The sequence below is a fragment of the Kwoniella mangroviensis genome (genome assembly GCF_000507465.2).
Source record: "Kwoniella mangroviensis CBS 8507 chromosome 1 map unlocalized Ctg02, whole genome shotgun sequence".
NCBI lineage: Eukaryota > Fungi > Basidiomycota > Tremellomycetes > Tremellales > Cryptococcaceae > Kwoniella > Kwoniella mangrovensis.
Genome location: NW_027062534.1, coordinates 1,957,454 through 1,980,255, shown reverse-complemented (window position 1 = coordinate 1,980,255; position 22,802 = coordinate 1,957,454). Strand labels below are relative to the sequence as shown.

General features: G+C 45.4%; 9 protein-coding genes across 9 annotated transcripts; 5 read left to right on the top strand and 4 right to left on the bottom strand.

The window, feature by feature from the left end:
• Nucleotides 1–554: 554 nt before the first annotated feature.
• Nucleotides 555–2,278, bottom strand: I203_105849 (mitochondrial 54S ribosomal protein uL24m; the record flags this gene model as incomplete). Its single annotated transcript, XM_019145000.1, has 6 exons — nt 555–1,213; nt 1,291–1,469; nt 1,531–1,694; nt 1,863–2,079; nt 2,139–2,184; nt 2,242–2,278. 6 exons carry the CDS (start codon nt 2,276–2,278, stop codon nt 555–557), a joined length of 1,302 nt encoding a protein of 433 aa, XP_019006335.1.
• Nucleotides 2,279–2,698: 420 nt separating this feature from the next.
• On the top strand, nt 2,699–7,025 carry I203_105848 (uncharacterized protein; the record flags this gene model as incomplete). Its single annotated transcript, XM_065517847.1, has 19 exons — nt 2,699–2,955; nt 3,011–3,153; nt 3,220–3,336; nt 3,397–3,537; nt 3,589–3,882; nt 3,947–4,053; nt 4,114–4,230; nt 4,354–4,408; nt 4,469–4,638; nt 4,689–4,790; nt 4,843–4,910; nt 4,956–5,282; nt 5,337–5,434; nt 5,489–5,620; nt 5,677–5,714; nt 5,772–6,035; nt 6,092–6,277; nt 6,330–6,861; nt 6,928–7,025. 19 exons carry the CDS (start codon nt 2,699–2,701, stop codon nt 7,023–7,025), a joined length of 3,246 nt encoding a protein of 1,081 aa, XP_065373151.1.
• A 303-nt stretch (nt 7,026–7,328) lies between these two features.
• I203_105847 (uncharacterized protein) lies at nt 7,329–8,020 on the bottom strand (the record flags this gene model as incomplete). Its single annotated transcript, XM_019144998.1, has 2 exons — nt 7,329–7,469; nt 7,751–8,020. The coding sequence occupies 2 exons, from the start codon at nt 8,018–8,020 to the stop codon at nt 7,329–7,331; spliced, it is 411 nt and encodes a 136-aa protein (XP_019006333.1).
• Nucleotides 8,021–8,423: 403 nt separating this feature from the next.
• I203_105846 (uncharacterized protein) lies at nt 8,424–8,914 on the top strand (the record flags this gene model as incomplete). Its single annotated transcript, XM_019144997.1, has 4 exons — nt 8,424–8,483; nt 8,596–8,655; nt 8,755–8,775; nt 8,855–8,914. 4 exons carry the CDS (start codon nt 8,424–8,426, stop codon nt 8,912–8,914), a joined length of 201 nt encoding a protein of 66 aa, XP_019006332.1.
• A 615-nt stretch (nt 8,915–9,529) lies between these two features.
• On the top strand, nt 9,530–11,208 carry I203_105845 (uncharacterized protein; the record flags this gene model as incomplete). Its single annotated transcript, XM_065517846.1, has 9 exons — nt 9,530–9,585; nt 9,692–9,708; nt 9,815–9,846; nt 10,051–10,115; nt 10,188–10,466; nt 10,532–10,621; nt 10,695–10,874; nt 10,977–11,107; nt 11,174–11,208. 9 exons carry the CDS (start codon nt 9,530–9,532, stop codon nt 11,206–11,208), a joined length of 885 nt encoding a protein of 294 aa, XP_065373150.1.
• An 817-nt stretch (nt 11,209–12,025) lies between these two features.
• On the bottom strand, nt 12,026–14,169 carry I203_105844 (uncharacterized protein; the record flags this gene model as incomplete). Its single annotated transcript, XM_019144995.1, has 3 exons — nt 12,026–12,648; nt 12,718–14,028; nt 14,091–14,169. 3 exons carry the CDS (start codon nt 14,167–14,169, stop codon nt 12,026–12,028), a joined length of 2,013 nt encoding a protein of 670 aa, XP_019006330.1.
• A 2,218-nt stretch (nt 14,170–16,387) lies between these two features.
• I203_105843 (transaldolase) lies at nt 16,388–18,045 on the top strand (the record flags this gene model as incomplete). The annotated part of the gene is made up of 9 exons (XM_019144994.1): nt 16,388–16,416; nt 16,519–16,608; nt 16,692–16,766; nt 16,913–17,037; nt 17,138–17,276; nt 17,336–17,423; nt 17,499–17,587; nt 17,645–17,779; nt 17,844–18,045. 9 exons carry the CDS (start codon nt 16,388–16,390, stop codon nt 18,043–18,045), a joined length of 972 nt encoding a protein of 323 aa, XP_019006329.1.
• Nucleotides 18,046–18,342: 297 nt separating this feature from the next.
• I203_105842 (uncharacterized protein) lies at nt 18,343–18,891 on the bottom strand (the record flags this gene model as incomplete). The annotated part of the gene is made up of 1 exon (XM_019144993.1): nt 18,343–18,891. One exon carries the CDS (start codon nt 18,889–18,891, stop codon nt 18,343–18,345), a length of 549 nt encoding a protein of 182 aa, XP_019006328.1.
• Nucleotides 18,892–20,637: 1,746 nt separating this feature from the next.
• On the top strand, nt 20,638–22,769 carry I203_105841 (uncharacterized protein; the record flags this gene model as incomplete). The annotated part of the gene is made up of 8 exons (XM_019144992.1): nt 20,638–20,685; nt 20,754–20,800; nt 20,869–20,924; nt 20,990–21,252; nt 21,311–21,462; nt 21,544–22,109; nt 22,172–22,351; nt 22,657–22,769. 8 exons carry the CDS (start codon nt 20,638–20,640, stop codon nt 22,767–22,769), a joined length of 1,425 nt encoding a protein of 474 aa, XP_019006327.1.
• Nucleotides 22,770–22,802: the final 33 nt, after the last annotated feature.

Sequence of the window (22,802 nt, the reverse complement as noted above, 5' to 3'; positions counted from 1 at the left end):
GAAATAGATCAGAAGCGATGTCCAAACGAGTATTTTGTCTGAGCTCGAACAGTATGTGTCTGTCGCACTATGTATACTCGTACCAAGCAGATCTGAGCTATTTTCGAACACCCTCACCATCAAATGACAAAAGAGGCGTATCATCTGGGGAAACAAGGTTTTCCTAAAAAACAAGCTAACGGCTATCTCCTTTGATGGCGTGATAAGCACTTTGCCGCTGGTTCTACCTTCTTCCTTTTCATCCTTATAAAGTGATGAGGTGCTTTCCCACAGACAAGCGAAGAGCTGCACGAGACATGCACGCAGTGCGCAGTATGTATGGTCCGCAGATCCTCGGATTCACGGGAGGGTCAAACACTGCGATCATGGTTTGGTATACCCGCCCTTTCAATCCATTCACCAAGATGAAAGTCAAGGTGAAAATAGTTTTTATGAGTATACACGAATTTCATCCTTCAAAGATGAAGATAAGAGATCGACCAGATTCACTGATATATCATGAAGAGCAGTCACAGTCACCACCATGCATCGCAGCATAGTAAGCATCTACTACCCTACTCCAATTTCAACCTCTCCAACCTCTCCAAAGCCTTTCTCTCTTTCCTTTCCCTTCTCTCCCTCTTTCTCTCTATATTATCAGCCTTGGGACCATTAACCCAATCGCCCAACTCGGTATCGAACAATCTACCTTCTCTCACATTTAGATTAACCTCCTTTCTCGTCAACTCATTCTGCAGGTCAAATTCTGTAATGGCAGAATCTCGAACTTCCTTTCTCGTTCGTGGTTTGAGGAAGACACCTTCTAAACCAATTTCATCCAAATCCATAATCTCCTTTAATCCTTTATCTTTACCATTCATTACCCATTCTTCTACCGCTTCTTTTCCAGCTCTCTGCCTTTCCAATTCCTCAACCTCCCTTCGAGCTCTGTAAGCCTTGTATGACTTGTATTTACCGAATCGCGGTGAAAGTTCTTCAGAGAGGTATAGGGGCATCAACAAATCGACGAAATTCGATTCCTCATTGTTCAATTTCCTATTACCGTTCATATGGTTGATATAGGCGTCAGAGAAGGAAGTATCGGCCGGTGAAGGAGCATTAACATGTTGTGGGACGAGATCCGCTGCTTTGGTCTCTTCGATAGCTTCTAGTCCTGGTAAGACTAATGTATCCTGGATGGTCACGGCGTTGGAAGTGTCCAAGTCGTCGTCGGCTGAAAGGGATCGGACGAACAGTCAGAACCTCGATGATTGGAGTGGCAGGAAAAGAAAAAAGCATGACTTTACTTACGTTTGGGATGTGAATATGGTTTCTCAGGTTTAGGCCATGCCAATTTGATACGGCTCGATTCCAGCTCAGCAATCGAAGAACTACCTCCACTTATCCTAGCTGCTATTCGAGTCCAATCTAATCGTTGCGATTTTACGTTGAAATGGGTTCGAGCGGTTTTCATACGTGAGACGAAAAGACTGTCAAGTGAACAAGTGATCAGTTGACCTCAGATCAAACCACGTTTAAGACGAAACCCACCTGTCAGGTCCTTTGCGATCATCGTAACATAATTGCACGTTACTGTAATGGATTGGTCTCATCGTAGGCACATGATTCTTCTGATCGTCATATGATTGTTTTTGATTGTCCGTCAGAGTATCGTAGTTTGCCGGTCGGGCATGAATTACGTTGCTTTTTTTGTTCTAGGAGTACAACAACTTTAGCTTCCATGCCAGCCGACTTGATGAGGAGAACGACCGATCGCAGATACGATCAGATATTGAAAGCAAAGATAGTCTATATACACGAGGTGATCAAGGGGTTTCAAGGAGAATACATGATAATGGTCAAATACAGAGCTAGTAACTCACATTGACACCCTCCAAGAACACCCTATTCCTCGACAAATCAACTTGCTTCACCGTAAATGTATTCCATCCTTCCGTGGCATCCTGCTGATTTATGAATTTCTGTTTGGGTGTACCAACCAACAGTCTGACTTTATCCCCTGGTCTTATATTCCATTTCCTCACTCGATCTCTCGGTTGAACGAATTTGGTAGAAGCGTGCGGTAAACGTGAAGGAAGACTGTAAATACGATGGTTAGGATCACACGCACACGACCACCTCTGCACGGGCTAACTCACCGACCAGCGAATTTGTTGGGTCTAGTAGAGATGATGTGGTGAAGACCTGCAAAAATAAGTCAGGCGATGAGTGACTTACAGACGCAGTGACAGATTAGCTTACCTCTCGGTATCCTCGACAGGGGTTCACTGGTGGACATGGTGGGTTGCTGCTAGGTGGGGAAGATGATATCTGCTGTACGATGTTTTCGATGATATGGTGATTGTCCTGTATACCTGCAAAAGTGTGAATCCAACCGACTTTTAGATCAGAACCAGCTTATCACTCTCCGAGTCCTAAAGATTGACACGTCACACGGGATTTTCCGCGTCCACGTGGCATCTGCCCATCTCGCTGTGGGGCTCCTGTGTTGTGTGTCCGGTTGTGGGTGTGATTGTTGCTGGGTTGAATGGGAAACATGATCCAGAGATGAACAGTGGAACAAAGGTATATATCAACACAACATCACATCCTTACACCTCAAAAGTTACGAAAGATCTGTAGCTATTCATACCCCTCAACAGAATCTGCTGCTCCTCCCGATCCATAACACCTACCCCGAGTCATCGTAGATCCCAACATGTCACTCCTCCCCTCTCTCCCGCGTCGAGCGTCAACATGGAGCATGTCCTCGACTTCTCAACCTTCCACTCCTGCGACCGGTCCAAAAGCTATCATATCCAATGCAGTGGACACTTTCGAACCTCAGACGCTTTTCAGGCAGACGGAGAAAGTCATCATTTCCCAAGGATGTCGTGTGAGAAGAGGCTACGCGCCATTCACCAGGGCGGATGCCTTGTTGGTGATCAGCAAGAGGGACACGGGCGAACAAGCAGCGTGAGTACTTGGAGTCACAACTTATATGACAAGTGCTGACGAGAATATGGTGTAGCATCTTTATCGTGACTCCTCCAACGGCAGAAACAGCAGCTTCCATATTATATATCATCCCCATCATCCCAGGTTTCAAACATCGTCTCGAACAAACACCCCCTTCACCATCCAACTCGTTCTTCCAGCAGAGCGCCAAGCCTCGTGAGTGTCGATCCTTCCTTTATTCCCATACTCTCACCTCGTGTCAAGCTGACATTTGGACAACAGATATAACGTTGTATCTCAGCTGTCAAGATCTAAAGCTCGAGCTGAGGATATCAGCGAGCCAGTCAGCCAAAGTGCAGAAACTTGTCGCTGAACTCAGAAGACAGAATGATGCTGCAGGTAAATTGACGACAGTTCGGACAGGCTCCGAAAGCACAGCTGACACCGGTGTGGTCACAGCTCAATCGCCCTGTCCAAGGAGTATCAGCCATTCTTGGCTATCTCTCTATCCCGTTAAACCACCCAACGAGAAGGACGATGTTGACGATCTGATATCGCCTCCTGTGGAAACGCCGAGTAATATGACTCCTTCCACATCTGGTATGTATCACTCTCTGTCAACTCGACCAGGCCTTGCTAACACACCTACAGCTACATTGACAATTGATACTCCTCTGGCATCGTCCGCGTCAAAAGACCCAGCCGAGCCCTCCGAAGAGGAAGAGCAATACCCTGACCCCTACCTTCCCACATTCTCGCGTACCAAATTTCTCCGTAAGCGATTGTTCGCAAGACAGGAAAAATGGTCAAGGCGCGAGGAAGTCAAAATCAGGATAGCAACATATAACGTCAATGATAAGATTCCTCCCGAGGGGACATTGGAACTTGCTCCATTGGCTGGAAAAGGTGAAGAGGATATTTTGGTATTCGGCTTTCAAGAGGCTGGTGAGTGACGGATCTGTTCACTTGCTATATATAGAATGCTCATACGTTTTGTGGTACCGTGTAGATTTGCGAAGACAGTCATTATTGATCTCGCAAGGTAATACTAGAGCAGAAGGTTGGGAATCGGCGCTTCTTGCTGGACTTGGATCAAGATCAGGAGAGTTTGAAAAGGTAGATGAACTGTCACTTTCAGCTATGTATCAGATCGACTGACGCATATATTCGCTGCAGCTCGTGATAACCCAGTATGTCGGAGTGATGATGATCATTCTAGTACGAAAGAGCCTGAAGGAGTTCATCAGTCGAGTCGAGACAAGTGAGAGGGGTATTGGGTTGCTCGGTTTTGGTGTATGTGGGAGACTATATTCGTATATATGTCAATAATGCTAACGAGTTTCGAACTCGCAGGGCAATAAAGCGGTAAATACACCTCATATGGAGAGATTCATACAAATGCTGATCCTTCTTTAGGGTGTGGCGGTACGACTGAAAGTGCATGACACTACGCTGTGTTTCGTCAATGCTCGTAAGCTGAAATGGACTCGTCCGCTATCGAGGAAACAGCTGACTCTCCTGAAACTTCTAGACATGGCAGCATTCGCTACAGCTCTTGACAGAAGACGGGCTGATTATCAAGTATTGAGAACCGGACTCACATTCCCCAGACCGAATGAAGCGGATCTCACAGCGGCATTCGAAGAGTTCTTACCCGAAGCGAAAGAGAAGCTATTGACGCAGGAAGATTCACATATGCTGGTGAGCTCTCCAGTGCATTCACTCATGTCATAGCTGACGATTTTGTCCAGTTCTGGCTCGGCGATTTGAATTACCGAGTTGACCTGCCAGATGATCAAGTGAAGAAGCTCGTGGAGGAGAAGAATTGGGAAGAGATGTTGGCCAAGGATCAAGTAAGCTTGGCCAGTCGAACCATAATATGTGGCTAATCCAACATGCCTGCAGCTCCGAGCGGATATCGTGTCTGAGCAATCCTTTGCCGGATTTTCCGAGGCTGATATCACTTTCCCTCCGTGAGTCGTCGTCTTATACAAACAAGCTAATATAATTGCCTCTAGTACCTTCAAATACGTGCATGGATCCACAACTCACGATCTCAAACGTGCACCAGCATACACCGACCGGATCGTATATGACTTCCCCACTAACGAAAATACCGCGCCATCCTCCTTCGGATTGAAATGCGACGAGTATACTTCTCATGATATTCTGTGGTCAGATCATCGACCTGTCACAGCCACTTTCAAAGCAGAGGTCAGAGTGGTCGATGAGAGCAGCAGAGGGGTGGAGCTTGCATCTGTCATGAAGGAGCTGGACAGACTGGAAGAGGTTTACCGACCTAGTCTGGAGATCGATGGCACCAGCTTGGAGTTTGGCGAGGTCAGGTAAATAAATCGTTCGCATCTGAATATAGTCATCTCGATTCTGATATTTCATAGATACCGACAACCCGTTGAGCGAGAGATAAAGCTTCGTAATGTCGGTCGTGTACCAGCAACATACAACTTCAAACCGCCTTCATCTGATAAACCCATTTGTAAGCTGAAGAAATCCTTCTAGTCTGATGAATTAGCTGATCGATGTAAAACAGGCAAGCCATTCATGTGGCCTTTCCCCGCGACCGCGGTCGTGGAGCCGGGGCAAGAGATGAGCTTGAAGGTGGTGGTCAATGTGGACGAGTACTGGTCATCCAAGTTGAGTCTTGGTGGTGAGGATATCAATGGTACGTGACCGTACTTGACGGAGAGCATGTAATTGACATGGGATGTTCCCAATCAGATGTCTTGGTACTTCAGATCGCTGGAGGGAAAGATACGGTAAGTGATACCGACTCTAGAAGTGGGGGGAAAACAGCTCTGATGGTAGCATCTCAGTTCATCACCGTGCAAGCATCCTATCTCGCCTCTACCATTGCATTACCATTACACATCCTTTCAGCTCTTCCCACACCAATCAGACAAGTAAGCTTGGCGGATCGAAAGATCCTCGCCAGACCTTTAGCACCGTCCGTGACGAACGGAGAGGCTCCAGCCAAGCCTGTGAGAGATGTGTGGAGATTATTGGAATACCTGATGGCGAAAGGGAAAGGCGTGGAGGGCCTGTGGGTTGAGAGCGGCGATGTCAGGGCTACCATCGAGGTGTGTCAATCTTACTTATTGCGTTGGTAATTTGCTGATGCAAGGTATGTGAATAGTGCTTAGACACAGGAGATGAACTGCCGGACGATCAAGCGAAATCGATATCTTTGGCTCTTCTACACGTTTTGACCGCTTTACCGACCCCACTCCTACCTTCCTCGCATCATACGTCGTGTCTCGCCGCCGAGGATAGAGATGCTGCCTTTGCTGTGTTAGAGGGCGTACCTCAGATCAACACGAACGTGAGTGATGTGAGAAGCAAGTCGAGGGGTTTTGCTTATACTGGTGCTATAGGTGTTGATCGGACTGATGAGTGTCATCAGACTCTGCTCGAGCCCTGAAGAGGTTCCTGCGATTGGTATATTGCAGATAGGGGATTCGGAAGAGGACCAAGGGGTCACTGAGAAGGTCGACGAAGAACAAAAGATAGAGGATAAATCTCCCGAAGTGCCAAGAGAAGATATAAAATTGGAGAAAGACACTGAAGATCAACCTGAAGAATCGGTAAAAGCACAAGAAGCAGAGGAGAAAGCGGAAAAAGGAGATGATGACGATCAAGTAGATGAAGATGAAGAAGCTACCTTAGAGTTCATCTCGCTCACTCACAGTCAAGATAAACCTTTACCTGAGATCAACCAAGAAGCTCATGATAAACAGGATAAAGACAAACCTCTCAAGCTTGCTTCTCCACCTAAGAAGGGTATTGCGATAGTTGAAGAATCGAAAACTCCACCTTCTGCTTCTTCCACAACACCTTCTGCTTCTTCCATAACGAAATTGCATGATATCGCTGAAGCACGCACGACTGAACATGCTGATGAATTGAGTGAGTGTTCTTGTATATCAAAGCTTGAGAGGGTGAAAGAGTGCTGATAAAATGTTGAATTGGTAGTTAACGCATTGTGCCCGGCGATATTCGGACAGACTTCCGTGGGCCCTTCGGTCAAAGATAAGAGAAAGAGGTTTATCAAGCTACTTCTGGAGGGATAGAAAAATGATCAGGATAATCAGTGGGAGCGGCGGCGGCGTACTTGGCTGTTCGCATTTGAATGATTAGTGGAATATGAAACCCAACACCGTGAGCTTGTTTGTACAGTATACTTATCCAGTAAATCATCATGGACGATCTTGGTAGATTGAGTAGATACAGTATATATATAGAGAGAGAATATCTTGCTTGCTATTATTATATCAATATGCCAATGCAAATCATCGTTGAGAACAATTTGTCTTTGTCTTTGGTCTTCTTCACAGGCATATAATACATCCATTCGTTGTCATGTGTTCCAAAGCCTAGTATTTACCTTTTATATCGAAGAAGATCTTCCACCAAGGTCTTGCGATTCCCTGCTCAGCGTTTCGGACACCATTCCTAAATCGAGTGTAGTAGTGTGGGTCGTTGGCTGGGGTGAGGATGGAGTTGGTGAGTGGGTACTGTGAGAGAAGGGGTCAATAAGTGGTCAAATTGGGCGAACAGAGGGCGAAGATGGGTGAATCTAGGGGAGAGGAGGGGACAGGGGGAAGAGACAAGACGAGGAGATGAGGCAGGAGAAGAGGTGACTTGGGAGGAGGAGAGGTGCAGGGAGAGGAAGTGAAGAGGCAGTGGAAAAGGGGAAGCACCGATGAGCGAAGATCGACAAGGTCGTAGATGAACAACATTGATCAAGACCCCTCAAAAAGCATGGCATTCTCCAAGGTCAATCATCGGGACTCACATTATTCAGAGCATTCCCACTCTTCAACCTCGCTATTGAATCTCTCATCTGCGTTATCCTCCTCTGATGACCTGCGACTTTCAAAGCCTCCATCGACGAGCTGCTCGCTGATGCCGTGCTTGGTGTGGAAGAAGAGGCGAATGCCTTTTCGGCAATAGCTTCGAGAGCGTCCGATAGTTGGACTGACTCTCCTGCTAGTGGTGAAGGAGGGAGGGATCGGACGAGGGGTCGCAGTGTTGATAGTGTTATTTTGGCGGATTGGGTGGACATGATGGATTGGTGGTGCGAGATTAATGGAGAAACGGAGGTAGGATTGGATATGCTCTGGGAGAATCCTTGTTTAGATCTGGCCTTGGATGACTATCTGGTTGATATAAATGGATAAAGTATGATATGAATGATATTGGAATATGCCGAGGTAAAAGACGATGGATGAAGATCAAATGCGAAATTTCACTTGATTTGATCTTGATCTTGATAGTCACCTCATTCATCAACATCATTCATCCATCTACTTACTGCAAATCGGTATCATACTGCTCAAGAGCTCGACCCAACTTGCGAGGAACAGCCAACTGTACACCACGCACAAGACAACTAGCATATCGAAGCTACGGGACAATCAATCAATCTACATCACTCCGAATCAATCTCCTCCTTCGATCTCACCACCATGCCCGCTTTAGCTGATTTAGTACAACGTGGGATCGTCTTAACGTCTGTTGGTTTGACTGTGAGTAGCGTCAATCGCATAATTTCTCGAATATACACTATACTTTGCCTCGAGTCTTACAGTTCTTCTCAGTTTGATATTTGCCGCTGATTTACACCCTCTCATTTCGCAGATCTACGGAGGAGCACTTATAACGCATGGTATAGGATACCGATCGTTGAAAGCTAAAGGGGTGAGTGAAGTGTTGCTGGATCATAAGCTGCAGTCTACCTTAGTCTTACTTCCGCAACGATACTGATTTCTCACGTTTGACATGTTGTTTCACATATAGTACTTCGGAGGTCCAGATGAGGTACGTTGTATTCAGTCATTTTCTACTTTCATTCTCATCATCAAAGCTGATCTCTGAATTCATCACTTGCTGAACTCAGGATCAGAAAACGATAGATACAAATCCCTCATCCACTACACCACCTACTCAGCCTTCCTAGACATCACCCATACCCTAAACTTTCGTACACATCGGCATTATAATGATAATCTAATGACATGCACTTCTCCCAAAAATAACCAAAACATCCAAAGGTTCTGGACACCCAACGTTTCACCTTGCGACCTACTCATACTGATCATATGCAGAGATATCCACCCGACCTGGACGATTCCTTTAGCACGCAATCTCGAACATCCTTTCAATCGAGCATAGCTTGAAAGTAATCATCCTGCTGGATATCCTTTGAGCGTGTACACTAATAAGGGGCTGGGTTTGGAGGGTGTATCAAAGGGTTTTTTAAGATCGATAGAAATTGGACTGCACTGCACTGCGCTATGCTGGGCTTTGTATTGGAGATCCTTCTGGTTTCTCACTTAGTTTCGTTGTTGATTTGATCGTCTACCTATCGAATAGGCTGAATCCAATCCGTCTTATCATTCATTTACCTATCACATAAACAAGTTATACTGACCATAAATTCTGTCATTACGATTGCCTCGAAGATCAACATATTATCATTGTAAATTGTCCTTACTGGATTGTTGGGGGTAACCTGCCAAAAGGAAGCACAAAGAAACAAGCTGGAACCCGATAAGGGAGGTGGTGAAAGACAATGGCTACAATTGTAGATGATTCGAATTCGAATTTGTTCTGGTCAGGATCATCATGGTGAGTTGACCTTGACCTGTTGTTGCGGTGTATACCACGGGTTCATGCCTATTGCTGTTGTCTTATTATGTATGTCCATGCTCATGTTTGATCTTCTGGTTCGTAGGAAGACGGAACATAGTGGTGAGTTTACATCTCATAAAGCAACCCAATCCACCATCACAATGGATTGATTTTGGCCAAGTGGCAGGAGAGTGATACTGATCTTGGGTGAGACGGGTTTGGACAGATGATCCATTGACGGGAAAGTATTTCAACAGCGTGAGTGCCTCCAAATCGAAAGAAAACAAGCTGATTGGTCGCTTCCACTATAGACATTGTTAGTACAATTCATGACTCCACTTTGATCTGTTCATATGAGTGGTAGCTGATAGATTGGGAAACAGTCATTCCTCTACGATAAGTGTGGGTTAACTGACTCATTCCCGATCCATAATCATTTAGCTGATGAGAATTATGGAGTAGGGAGAATACTGTATCGTAGCATGGGAGGGAGCAGACATCTACGTATATGGAGCTCGACGTAAGAAGTGAGTCCGTCCCTTTCGGACTGTTCGTTACATATTAGCCAGATTCACATGCTTACACCCATCTGTACTCAGTCATGTGAGCAGGTCGTTATTGTATCATATAGTAATATGCGATACTGATTCTTCCTTTGGCCCGAAGGGACTATACGGAGTAGTGATAGACGGAGGAGATATCCAGTATTTTTCAGGTTTCTCACAAGATGGTCAATTCCAGGCTACCCTTTTCGCTACCAATGGTCTGCAGGACGGCTCGCACACCTTGAAGATATCGAATGAGAATGAGAGAAATCAAGATCAGTATCCTGATTATGTTTGGTTGGATATCGATTCAGTAGCTGTTAGTGGTACTTTGTAAGTGACCGAAAGCAGCTGATTGCCCATATCGACTTTACTATCATTGCTGACCATCGCTATAGAATTAATGCAGATACGTCTGCTTCTTCGTCGTCTACAGCCTCATCATCAGTCACATCTTCATCTTCCTCTGGGAATTCATCCGAATCTACGTAAGTAGCCCGATCATACTTTTGTCTCATATCACTCAATAGCCAGTGCCAATCGAATAACAATCTTCATCAGTGATATATCCTCAGGTCAATATTCAGAGACAGTCTCATCAGCTACGATAATCTCAACAGCTTCGGAGACTCTAATATCAAGTAGTCAATCTCGGTTACCACCCACCGAAGGTCCAGTGGCATCTCCATCTGCAGATCCTTCAGCCACGGCGGAGAATAGCGAGCAATCAAATGATCGAAAGTGAGTTGTCGTATTGATTTACACCACCACATGACCACTTACGGTCTTGAGTATCCCTTTGGCTCTCTCTGTAATTGGAGCGCTGATCGCGGTGTAATACAGGACAATCACCCTAGCAATCTCTATACCCGTCATTGTCATCTCGTCAATTGTCATATTCGTCTTTGTCGGTTTATATTTCTATAGAAGGAGGAAAAGAAGGTATGAGAGACAATATGATCATGGTTATAATGGTGAGTTATCTAAAGTATCCTTTGATCATAAATGTAGGCAATGTTGATACTGTTTTGGCCGTGTAGGGTATATGGAAGAGCCTCAAAGTTCTTGGAGATGAACGATTCAAGAATCCAAGTGATAAACTGCTTGAAGCATATTTATCACCCAAATCCGAAATCTGTATCTGGCTTTGTGTCTTCGATTTTGATGTCCTGGCATTCCAAGAAGAAAGTTTATATTCACAACATGCGGTATATCATCTAACTACACAAGTACAATACATACCCTTTATAATGTATATCCTATAGTTATCCTCAATGATTGACTCGTCCTAACACTGCTGCGATTTCTTTTGTTCTCGGATTGGTAGGGATGTTCGCCGTTTATATGAACAATGTAAATTCATGTGATGAATTTCTGCGACTCTTTGATCCACTTTACGATTCAACAGCACTCATTGGTATTGGAATTTTCAGATCATCGACGTATTTTGTCTCCATGATGATGCTTGCAAGGTCATGTATGACCCCACTCTGTTATGAAACCTGCTACGGCTAAACACTGTTTCTATTCGTCATATGCAGACTGTCAGAAAGTTCAATATCATCACTACCGCAATTCCTAGGTGTTCTTCCTCTGAAAAACTTGACTAGCAAGTTGCATACTGTATATAAATATAAGAAGATAAAATCCAATTCAGAGAATAGCACAACTAACCCGAAATATAAATAAGATAAAGAAAACACAAAGGGGGTATCTAACCGACAAGAAATCGACTTTTTTCATGGAAACATATCAGAAAGAGAATTTCAGTTATAGGAAGATAATATATTCTTATGACCACACAGGGGGGCGAAGGAATTGTCCGATTTTATGAAAATGAAACAAGATAGATACAGGAATTTAGATTTTTGGTTTGGTTTAGTTTAGTTTATTTATTGAGCTTCTCCGATATCTTCTTCTTCCTCTTCACCATTCTGACTATACCTACTTCCGTCGCTCATGCCGCTCGCCCTGGTTTTGGTAGAAGGCGCTGTCAACCCTGTAATGGGTCTTTCACCAGTTGGACTGGTAACTCCTCTAGGTCCAGGTGCGGGGAGAGCATCGATAACGGCAGAAGAGACTGTACCGTTATTCAGGTGAACGAACGATCGCATATCTCCTGGAGCAGGCGCAGAGGGAGATGGCATAGAGCCAGCAGCGGCGCTTGAGCTTGTGGAATCTTCAGAGTTCTTCTTTCCACCCAACGAAGTTAACAATCTCATTCCGCTGTTCTGTCTCGAAGCTGTTGGTTTAGGTTGAGCAACATTCTGAGATAAAGGGGCAGTGCCAAAGGTAGGTGTTGATGGAGCTCCACCGGCTACTTTTCCTCGGGCAGCATAGACAGCAAGCATCTGATCGGGACCGTAGGCTACAGTGGATGAACCGGCGATAGGAGAAGGAGCGGAAGGTGGCATGGGTACAGGAGGGACATTGTCGAGAGCTTCAACTTCATTGTTGTCCATGGCCGTGTTGGGTGATCTCTGAGAAGCTTGAGAGATCATCGATCGTCTCATGACTAAATCAAGACAAAAAAGAAGTTAGCTTATGATCATGATCATTGATTGTGGAGAAGAAAAATACCCACGCATAACAGCTTCCATATCTCTCAATTCATCTACACTACCTCTAGCACTTGCAGCAGATTTGAAATCATCGACAGATAAAGCAGAAGCAGAAGATTCCCTTCGTTTATCACCGCCGCCCAAAGACATGAAACTTCTTCTACCAGTTCTAGTCCCCTTTCCTACCCTCTTCATATCAGTGTTATCGAATCCATGGGGACCTTGCATCTGCGAAGGGGAGATTTGAATCTCGTCGTCATCCTCGATCGCAGAACCAGTAGCGTAAGCGGCTGATCGTCTGTTAGTAGGAGTTGAATTGAGTTCGTGAGCAGATCTGGAAGCACCGGGGTTCTTGAATACACCCGAGTGGACGTTGGGTCTGATATCGCCACCAAAGGATAATCTCGATCTTCTATCCGGTCGAGCAGATTCGGCAAAGGAGATTCTGGATTGTCTGACGTTTCCATCTGGCATGGCGAGCGAGCTTCGATTGACATTATCGGCAGAGTGAGTTCGTAAAGAAGCGAGATCAGGTCGTTGGAATTGATGGATACCTGCACCAGCCATGTTATTCTCGACAGCATAAACTGAAGAAGAGGGTCGACCGGATCCACCATAAGTCGACATACTTGGTCTAGGTCGATCACCGCTCATAGAAGGTCTACCACCCATCGAAGGTCTGCCAAGGATAGATCGAGGTTTTTCTCCTGGTAAGGCACCTTTCTCCCATTCGAGGTTTGAATGAGTGGATAAAGCTTGAGACCATCTCTTCCTCTTTTCGTTCTCCCTGTTTCTCCAGAACTTGACTGCGACAGCTACCAAAACCGCAACGACCAACAGGGGGACGACGACAGCAGCTGCGATTGCTCCTTTGGAGATACCGGATTTGTCGGAAGTGTTGGTACTTGATACATCTTCGAAGACTGCGTCTTTGGATTGAGTGGCAGCAGCAGCAGCGGTGGAAGTTTTGACTTGACCGTTAGCAGTGGTAGTTGAAAACATTGCTGAAGCGGGGTAGTTGACGGTGAATACTGGACCAGCAGGTGTACTGGACATCCAAGATTCCGTGTCACTCTCTACAATGTTCATTTGTAATTGAGCGGTCTCGGTGTCGTTCCACCATTTAGGTTGGAAAGTAACGGTTAATTCTCCAGCTGAGAAATCCTTGTTCCCCCATTGCTTGATTACTCCTCCTGATCCGTAAAGACTCAATGTGATTTGAGAGGAAGAGATGGCACATGATGTATCCCATTTGAAGGTGACATCTTTGGTGGCATCGACTGTATCGTTCGATTTGGGATAAACGTAAAGATCACCGTTGGCGAGATTACAAGCTGTGTTGATATCGTCAGCTTAGACCTGATCCGAATAAGGTATCGAGTTCCGTATGACTTACCTCGCTTCTCGTGAGATCTGATAGAATGAGAATGACCGCCAGCGAGTCCTACTCGACCGGCAAAAGATGGGATACCCATTGTGAGTGTTTGAAGGAGTACAAGAGTGTAGGGGTGTGTTCGTTGAATGAGGCTGTGAGGAGTGAAGGGGTAGGTGCGTTGTGTGGTCGAGAAGGGAAAAAGCGATACGACTCGTCAGCTCAATGATCTTGGGTGTAATTTCGACGACGAAGGGTATGGTATGGATGACTCCAGTGATGGAAAGTGCAATAACAACGAGGATGAGGATGATGATGAACCTCGTGTGGCTGAGAGGTGAGGTATGGAACCCTGTCAACAGAGTGAGACATGAAACTTACCAAGTCAACTGGGCGGGACAAACAGTGAGATTGAGACTGACACCGATCCACTTGTATTCTGTCCTTCAACGGGGGAGATATGTGGATTTCCAGAAATCCTTTTTTTACTTTGGTTTTATGTTTATTGCTTTGTTAATTGGTTGTGGATATCAAAGGAGTGACTTTTGGTGAATGTTGAACGTTGGACAATAAAGGAAGAGTGAGGGAATGGCGAGATGTATTTCGTCCTGTTGACTAACTTGATCGTCTGGCGAATAATGTCGAGTTATTGTAGGGGAAGGTGATGGTGATGGTGAGATGGTTGCTATCACGTAGGTCAAGAATGAACGTATGATAGTGAATGACGGTGAGGGGTTGTTAAAGAGAGACTGGGCGAGATAAAAGCGAGCTGAGCGTCAAGTGGTTGTTGATATACACTAAAGATCAGACCGCGGTTCCCTCCTTTGAGCTGTTGTTGTTGTCGTTGCTGTGGTGACGTATCTGATGTTTGACAATGTCGATCCAAGCGTAGAGGTGAATTATACGACTTGCGAAAGAATGAGTTAGTTTACTAACGTCGAAAAGGATGATGAAAAATTCTCATGCTGTAGTATCAAGAGATGCATCTGCATCATCCCATCCATCGATACCTCTCTCTGTCATTGCTCACTGCATAGCAGGATGTGCAGAGGAGGAGGATGTTTGATGTGTTTTGTTTTGCTCTCGGTGCTTCTCTGCGTTAGTGTTTTATGAGGACCCTAAAAAACCATCTATTGTGCTCATGTACCTTTTTGTTCCGCTCTGTCGTGCTTTGTTTACTCTTTCCCCTCGGTCACCCCAAAAATCGAAAACATCTCCCTTCCTCTCCCCTTGTAAGCCAGCTGGGTGTAACGCCACTGGATCAGACGGGTAATCCTCAATTGTTCAGGGTTAAATAAGCAACACACTCATACACCAACACTTGTTTGTGGCGGATGATATGTTGAATCAGTTGGTGGGAATGTTGATGTCATGCGAATGCATGCGAGTTCAGCTGTGCAAGCGTGACAAGTGCATACATGGGTGATGACATCTATGCCATGGTAGTGACGAGATCTTGCTCCTTCTGCAAGAGAGATCGCTATCGATAATCATCGAGTTTTGAAATACTGCTCAAATCGTAACATATGTAAGTCGAGCGATGATTTTCATTTTGGTACCTTCAGTCCCCTTGGCGGGCCTGGAACGGATTGACCTATGGCGGTGAAACGGACATAAAAATCCGTTCCTCCTTGTTGTCGGGCTTTTTCATTTCAAATCGCCACTTCCAGATCTGTGGCAATCATTCAAATCGTTCAAGGGGATGTAGGTTGAGTACTTTTGTGGTCTCATCCTTAAAAAAATCGAGAGGAATCTGTAAAAAGGACAGACAAGGACACTGATCTCTCAGCGCAGCCAAGAGATGGCATCTAGACAGAAACATGAGGCGAGTCCATCAAATTCTCGGAGGAGCTCACTTGTCTTTAGGAAACTCGGTATACGTGTATTCATTCATGTTCTTCTTGGTTGCCATTCCTCACGACTCCGCCAAACATCCCGGATATGCATGAGCTTGATCAACTGATACACACTGTGGTGCATGGGTCGATGTATGTATGGGGATGGTGACACAACACCTCTACTTGTCATCCCCGGAACGACACGCATGAATATGATTTTCCCGGCTGTAAAACGGAGGAAGGATGAGGAATAATGCCACATAGGTACCAAGTCGGACCGTTAACTCCGTCGTCATATCTTAAGGGTATCACGAGCAAGTTCCGTCATTCTCTGGTGGGATCCACCTATCCCCAATCATATACGTTAACTCTCTTATTTATCATTTTCATATTCCAACTTTTTCTTTCTCTTCTTTCGACTTCCATCTCTGACCTATACAAAAGTAAATCTGCATACTCACTCCAAAGACTCAAACATACAAAATGACCAACGCTCTTGACGCCCTTAAAGCGTGAGTATGATAGGTACTCGTACCGGTCAACGAACGTTCTCTCACGTTCTATCCACCGGACAAAGCTGACTTTATCGCCTCTCCGTGGGATTACCAATGTAGCACCGGTACCGTCGTCGTATCTGACACTGGAGACTTCGGTTCCATCGACGCCTTCAAGCCTCAAGATGCTACCACCAACCCTTCATTGATGTAAGCTCACACTTCCGTTACCATAGGCTCTTGGTCTCAACAAAATTGCATAATTGCTGACTCGATGTACCTCAACACTGTAGTCTCGCCGCTACCAAGCTTGAGAAGTACGCTAAGCTCATCGACCCTGCTGTCGAGTACGCTAAGAAGAAGGGAGGGTAAGTTGCTTGTTCTCTGTCCCCCTTTAACATTCCGCACATTCAAAGGGATACTACCTACCTTCCATGGCCCCGACTTTTCAACAATCATCGAGTCACCTTCAACAGACAAGCTAACATTCGCTTCCCCATCTTTTCCCCCACAGTGAGCTCGAAGTACAAGCCGAGAACGCCCTTGATCGACTCCTCGTTGAATTCGGTTCCGAGATCCTCAAGATCATCCCCGGTAGAGTCTCAACTGAAGTTGATGCTAAATTCTCCTTCGACACCCGTAAGTGGAGTCAACCTGTCATTTCTTTCACTCAACACATCTCTCTCTCCCTCACTCGCGGATTGTTGCTAATGCAATGTTTTGTCTTTGCCGTTTACAGAAGCCACTATCAACAAAGCCCACCAAATCATCGATCTCTACAAGGAGCAAGGTATCTCCAAGGACCGAGTTTTGATCAAGATTGCTTCCACTTATGAAGGTATCCAAGCCGCCAAGAAGCTTGAGGAGGAAGGTATCCAGTAAGTCTCAGCTGGTTTCCCTCTAAGCATTGTTAGCTGACGATGTTATCATTGCACAGCTGTAACTTGACTCTCCTCTTCGGTTTCGGCCAAGCTGTCGCCTGTGCTGAGGCTGGTGTCACCCTCATTTCGCCCTTCGTTGGGAGAGTAAGTCGTCAATTTACCGCCCCACTCCGTCCCCTTGTGAAGAGACTTTGTGCTGATCCAGATGAAACCTTTTAGATCCTCGATTGGTACAAGAAGGCCAACCCCGACACCAACTACACCGCTGACACCGACCCAGGAGTCAAGTCCGTCCAAAAGATCTTCAAGTGAGTATTCATCCTTCATACACACAAAGCTTCGAGATGCTGATCATATGTTTGTAGCTACTACAAGCAACACGGATACAAGACCATCGTCATGGGAGCTTCTTTCAGAAACACTGGTGAAATCACTGCTCTTGCCGGTTGTGATTACTTGACCATCGCTCCTAAACTCTTGGACGAATTGGCCAAATCCAAGTGAGCAATCTTCACTTAACCCATTTATCCACAACACGGTATACTAATCATACTTATCTTGTAGCGACGCCGTCCCCAAAAAACTCGATGCTAAAGATGCCGACTCCGCTCCTATCGACAAAGTCTCATACCTCGACGACGAAGCTAAATTCAGATGGGCTTTGTTCGAAGACCAAATGGCTTTCGAGAAGCTCCACGAAGGTATCAGAGGATTCGCCAAGGATGGTCAAACCCTCAAAGACCTCCTTAAAGCTAAACTCCAATAAGTATCTTGTCGTAGTTGAGTAAGAGGTAGTTAGTCGAACGGAATGGATGCTGTTATGTGTATAATTAAAAAGGCCAAGAAACATAGTATGCATTTCTTTTGACCTTTGAACCAAGAATAGGTTAACCCACCAATGTCTATCCAGACGAGACTATTTATTCTATGACAAATGACCAATTGAACGAAACATAAAACTGACATGTTATGTATGAATTATGAACCTGAACCAAAAAACCCAATCAAATTACAGTAGGGAACCAGCCCATATACCGAAGAATGTCCACGTAACTTGTCCCCATTATACCTCTTCACCTACACTATTACCTTCATCCACTATTGTCTTGTCTCCATCTGATTTACCTACTGTACCCTTCATCCCATGATTTATAGGACGTTGCCTATTCGCAAATTTGTTCTTAGTCGATGCTGATAACTTAAGCTTCTTCTTCATTCGATAATCACCAGTCTTATGAGTACCATCTGCCATTCTGACTTTTACATCTCCATGTTCCACTGACTTGCGTTTCTTAGAACGTAAATCATTTTCAGCATGGGAATGTGATTCGGATACAGAAAATTCTGTGACAGTCTCGGTAGGTTTGTGATGATATTTGGGAGAAGATACAATGGGTAAACATCGTCCGGTCCGCTTGAAAGTATCTTTCTTAGCATCTTCCAAATAATCGAATAGATCGTAAGGTCTAGGTCTCGTAGGTTTATCGGAAATGATGAGGGGAGGTCTGAATTTCGGTTGAGGTAATTTGGGAATCCCAGTTGATTGTGAGTTTCTTCTAAACTCCTCGAGATCCTTCTTCACCTGGGTGACTTCCCATATAACAAAGAACATTCAAAAGTTCAGTGTCAGCACTATGTCCTGACTTGAGATCAAAGCTGACATCATCATCCTCTTTGCATGGTATGGGAAAAGCATGGAATCTCTCTGCCTCCTTTCCCCCGGAAACAGCTCGATGCGTATCCGGGGCGGAGGTAGTCAAAGTCAAGAAATTTGAGTACTATAACATAATTGCTGTATACACTCACGTATCCAATGGCTACGCTGGGAGTCCAACTTTTCCAGGGAAATCCGGAAGGCAAGATCAACAGTGCAAGAGATGGATATGACGTTTCGAGAAGAAATACACTTGCGATGAGAGAGGACAGTTGTACTGAGATTATATGCCTGGTGATGGACAGCTCGAGAAAAGAAGGGGGGATGTGACGAGGGGTTAAGAGGTGGTGATGCGGAAGAGAGAGATCATTTCAGATGAACAGTTTACATTCATTCTCATTACAATTGCTATGGGAGCAAATCAACCCATGACTCAGCTGTAAGCAAGAATCAGTCGCGTCTCGACACACACACAAGATGACGACGACGATACTTGTACAGACAGGACCAGTAAGTTATACTCGTAAGTTGCAAGTCGACCTTCCTTGCCACTTGACCGGGACGTGTTAACCGGTGACACAGCATCCATCATGCATGACTGACGACACCATATGGAATGGGTCTTCTACCTGGCTTGAAGTTTTGAGTAAGATACTTTTTAGAAAGAAAAAAAAAAGTTGCTTCCCCTATGGGAAGGCTACCACTTGTGGTACTCTATCGAGTAGCTTCGGTAGACTTTTTCACCCTCTTCTGATTGGGTATTCTCGTGTCTGGTCAACCGACAAGGCCGCACCTCGCCACTTGCTATTGCTAGCAGAGGTGCCGAGGACCGTTCCGAGCATCACTTTACAACCCGAAGACCTCGACTCCCTGGTGGAAGAGTCGAGGAATTAGTGCAACACTACCGCACGAGTTGAATCGTCATAGTGGTATGACGATCAGGAGTGGGATTTCCGTTCACAGGCAACCAGATGGGAATCGACACGTCACGGTTGCTATCAGAGGTTGCGTCAGCATAATATGTACTTATGGCACGAGGGGCTACTTGAACCCGTCGTATGTCAGCCACGAATTTTTTTTACAGAGAAAACCTCTTTAGCGGATTGAACGAGATCGAAATCCCGACCACTCGGCCATGTTTATGTTAATTGACTCAATTGACGCGGATGAGCACAGCTCTGAATTCTTGGCACAAGATCTCGCGATTGACCAAGTCACTGTGATGAACGATTGTATGAACCCCGTCTGGTGTGTTGCAGCGACTCCACTCGTCCGATGAAGAGCAATGGGGTCATGTTATACATACCACCTATGCAGAATATACCATAAACTGGCGTTGAACACGTTCTTGACTCGCAGTGTGGGGATTGGTGGGATTGGTGGTTCGTACAGTATCATGTTGAGATGGTGCTAATTCACAAAAGAGAGATCCACGTACATCGAAGCAATTAGATTCCAACTTGAACGATGTTGACTGAGCGGAATCTAATCTGTCTGTCTGGTGGTGTTTCGAGTTAACCGAACGAAAAAGTCAGGATGCAATTAATGCTCAATCAAATAACCGATAACTACACCTGGTCTCTCTGTTTTTTACTTTCTCGACATCAATACATACGTATCAACAGGAGAACATATAGGTGCTCGTTGTCTGTCAGTCAATATCCGATAGAACAGAACCCACCACGCCCACGCCCACCACTCACCATGACCGACAAGAATCAACCCATTGTAGGGATAATAGGAATGGGTGATGTGAGTCGGTTCAGCCATGACGATGGGAGGTTGTATGGGTATGACGCTAATCGAGCATACACGTCCAGATGGGTAGGATGTATGCCAAGCGACTGAAAGCTGGTGGCATCGAGACGTGAGTCGAGTGTTCTTGCACCTTATATACAGTGTCAGACAACAGACTGAAGTATAACACCTGTGTAGCATATACGTCTGTGACAAACCGGAATCACACGAGTCGCTGAAAAAGGAGCTGATGGGTAAGCCATTGATTGATGCTCAGTACACAACTTTTGATCTGACACAGTATGCACATAATATAAAGGAACCGGTATAATACCCTTACCAAACGGACATGCAGTCTCACGAATATCCGATTTCATCATCTACTCGGTTGAGGCGGCAGCTATGACCGCGGTAGTAAGGGAGTACGGACCTTCCACCAAGATAGGAGCGGTCGTAGCTGGACAGACAAGTGTGAAAGCACCGGAGAAAGAGGCTTTTGAGAAATACCTACCTGCAGATGTTGGTATAACCAGTGTACATAGCTTGCATGGTCCGACGGTGACGACCGAGGGTCAACCTTTGGTAAGTCAGCTTCGAAGTTACAGTGATAATTCTGAAGCTGATCCTATGAACAATGTAGATTATAATACATCATCGTGGTCCAGAATCAAATGTGAAGATGGTGGAAGACGTCTTTAGGTCATTTAAGAGTAGATACGTGCATTTGAGTTACGAAGAACATGATTCGGTCACTGCCAATACTCAGGCGGTAACTCATGCTGCCTTCTTGAGGTGAGTTGATCAAGTCTGATTAGCTCACAGCTATGTCCTGATATGAGAATATAGCTAATGGGTCTCTACCTGATTGCATAGTATGGGAACAGCATGGAACCATTCCGCTTCCTACCCTTGGGAAACAGCTCGATACGTCTCCGGTGTAGAGGTAGTCAAAGTCAATATCACCTTACGTATCTACTCTGCTAAATGGCACGTCTACGCTGGATTGGCAATGCTCAACCCATCTGCTCAAATTCAAATCCAACAATATGCCAAATCAGTAACGGAGCTATTCAAGTTGATGGTGGAGAACCGTGAAAAGGAACTATCAGATAGGGTGTGGGAATCTAGAGGAAAAGTGTTCGGTTGGAAGAGAAATGAAGAACCCCCTATACCTTCTTCTTCGTCGACTTCGACTTCGAAGGGTGAAGAACAGATACGGGATCCGATATTGTTAAGCGAAGATATCTTGAATCAGTTCAGTCTCGGTTCAAGATCTACCGAACAGCAGAATCAGAATCAGAATCAGAGTCAGAGTCAGAGCTCAAGTCCAAATTCCCATTTGAGTTTATTGGCGATGGTGGATTGTTGGTCGAAACTGGGTATAAGACCTTACGAACATTTGGCGGTAGCTGGAACACCGGTCTTCATGCTTTGGATTGGTAAGTGATTATCATACCAGTGCTGCGATAAGACACAGGGCTAAAGCTCTTCGTATCTACAGGAGTTGCAGAGTATCTGTTCAGATCCCCAACCCTCCTATCCTCAGCTATCCAAGCCGGTCTAGCCGATCGTATACATCGACCAGATGATATCGAGTTCGTGGTAGCCGCAAGGGGATGGAGCGAATGCGTCAGTTTTGGTAACTTTGATCTGTACAAGAGGAGGTTCGAGGAGACGTCTAGTAAGTGCCTCAACTTTGGAGTTTGGGTCATCTCGTTTCGGACATTCTCGTCTTTGTGTCGCCCTCATCGCCTGCCCTTCTCCCTGTTTCGCCCCTTCTTTCCTCTTTTCTCTTCTCCCACCCTCGCCTCTTCATGCCTCCCAACCGGGCTCCCTCGGCATCTTCAATCTCTTATTTGCGCTACGCTGCTCCCTTCCCACCTGCGCTCCCTCTTCCTGTAATCCATCCCTCTGTTCTGACAATCTTCTGCACATATCATCTGACATTCATACTGATCATGATATCTTACCTTCCTTGTTGAACAGACTTTTTCTCACCGCGATTTGAAGAAGCAACTAAATTAGGAGGAAGAATGATCAAAGCCATTCAGGATATGCAATCTGGCAAGAGAACGGATAGTCAATCTAATGTACAGTAATCATCGCTAAGCTATAATAATGGAAGAAGGAAA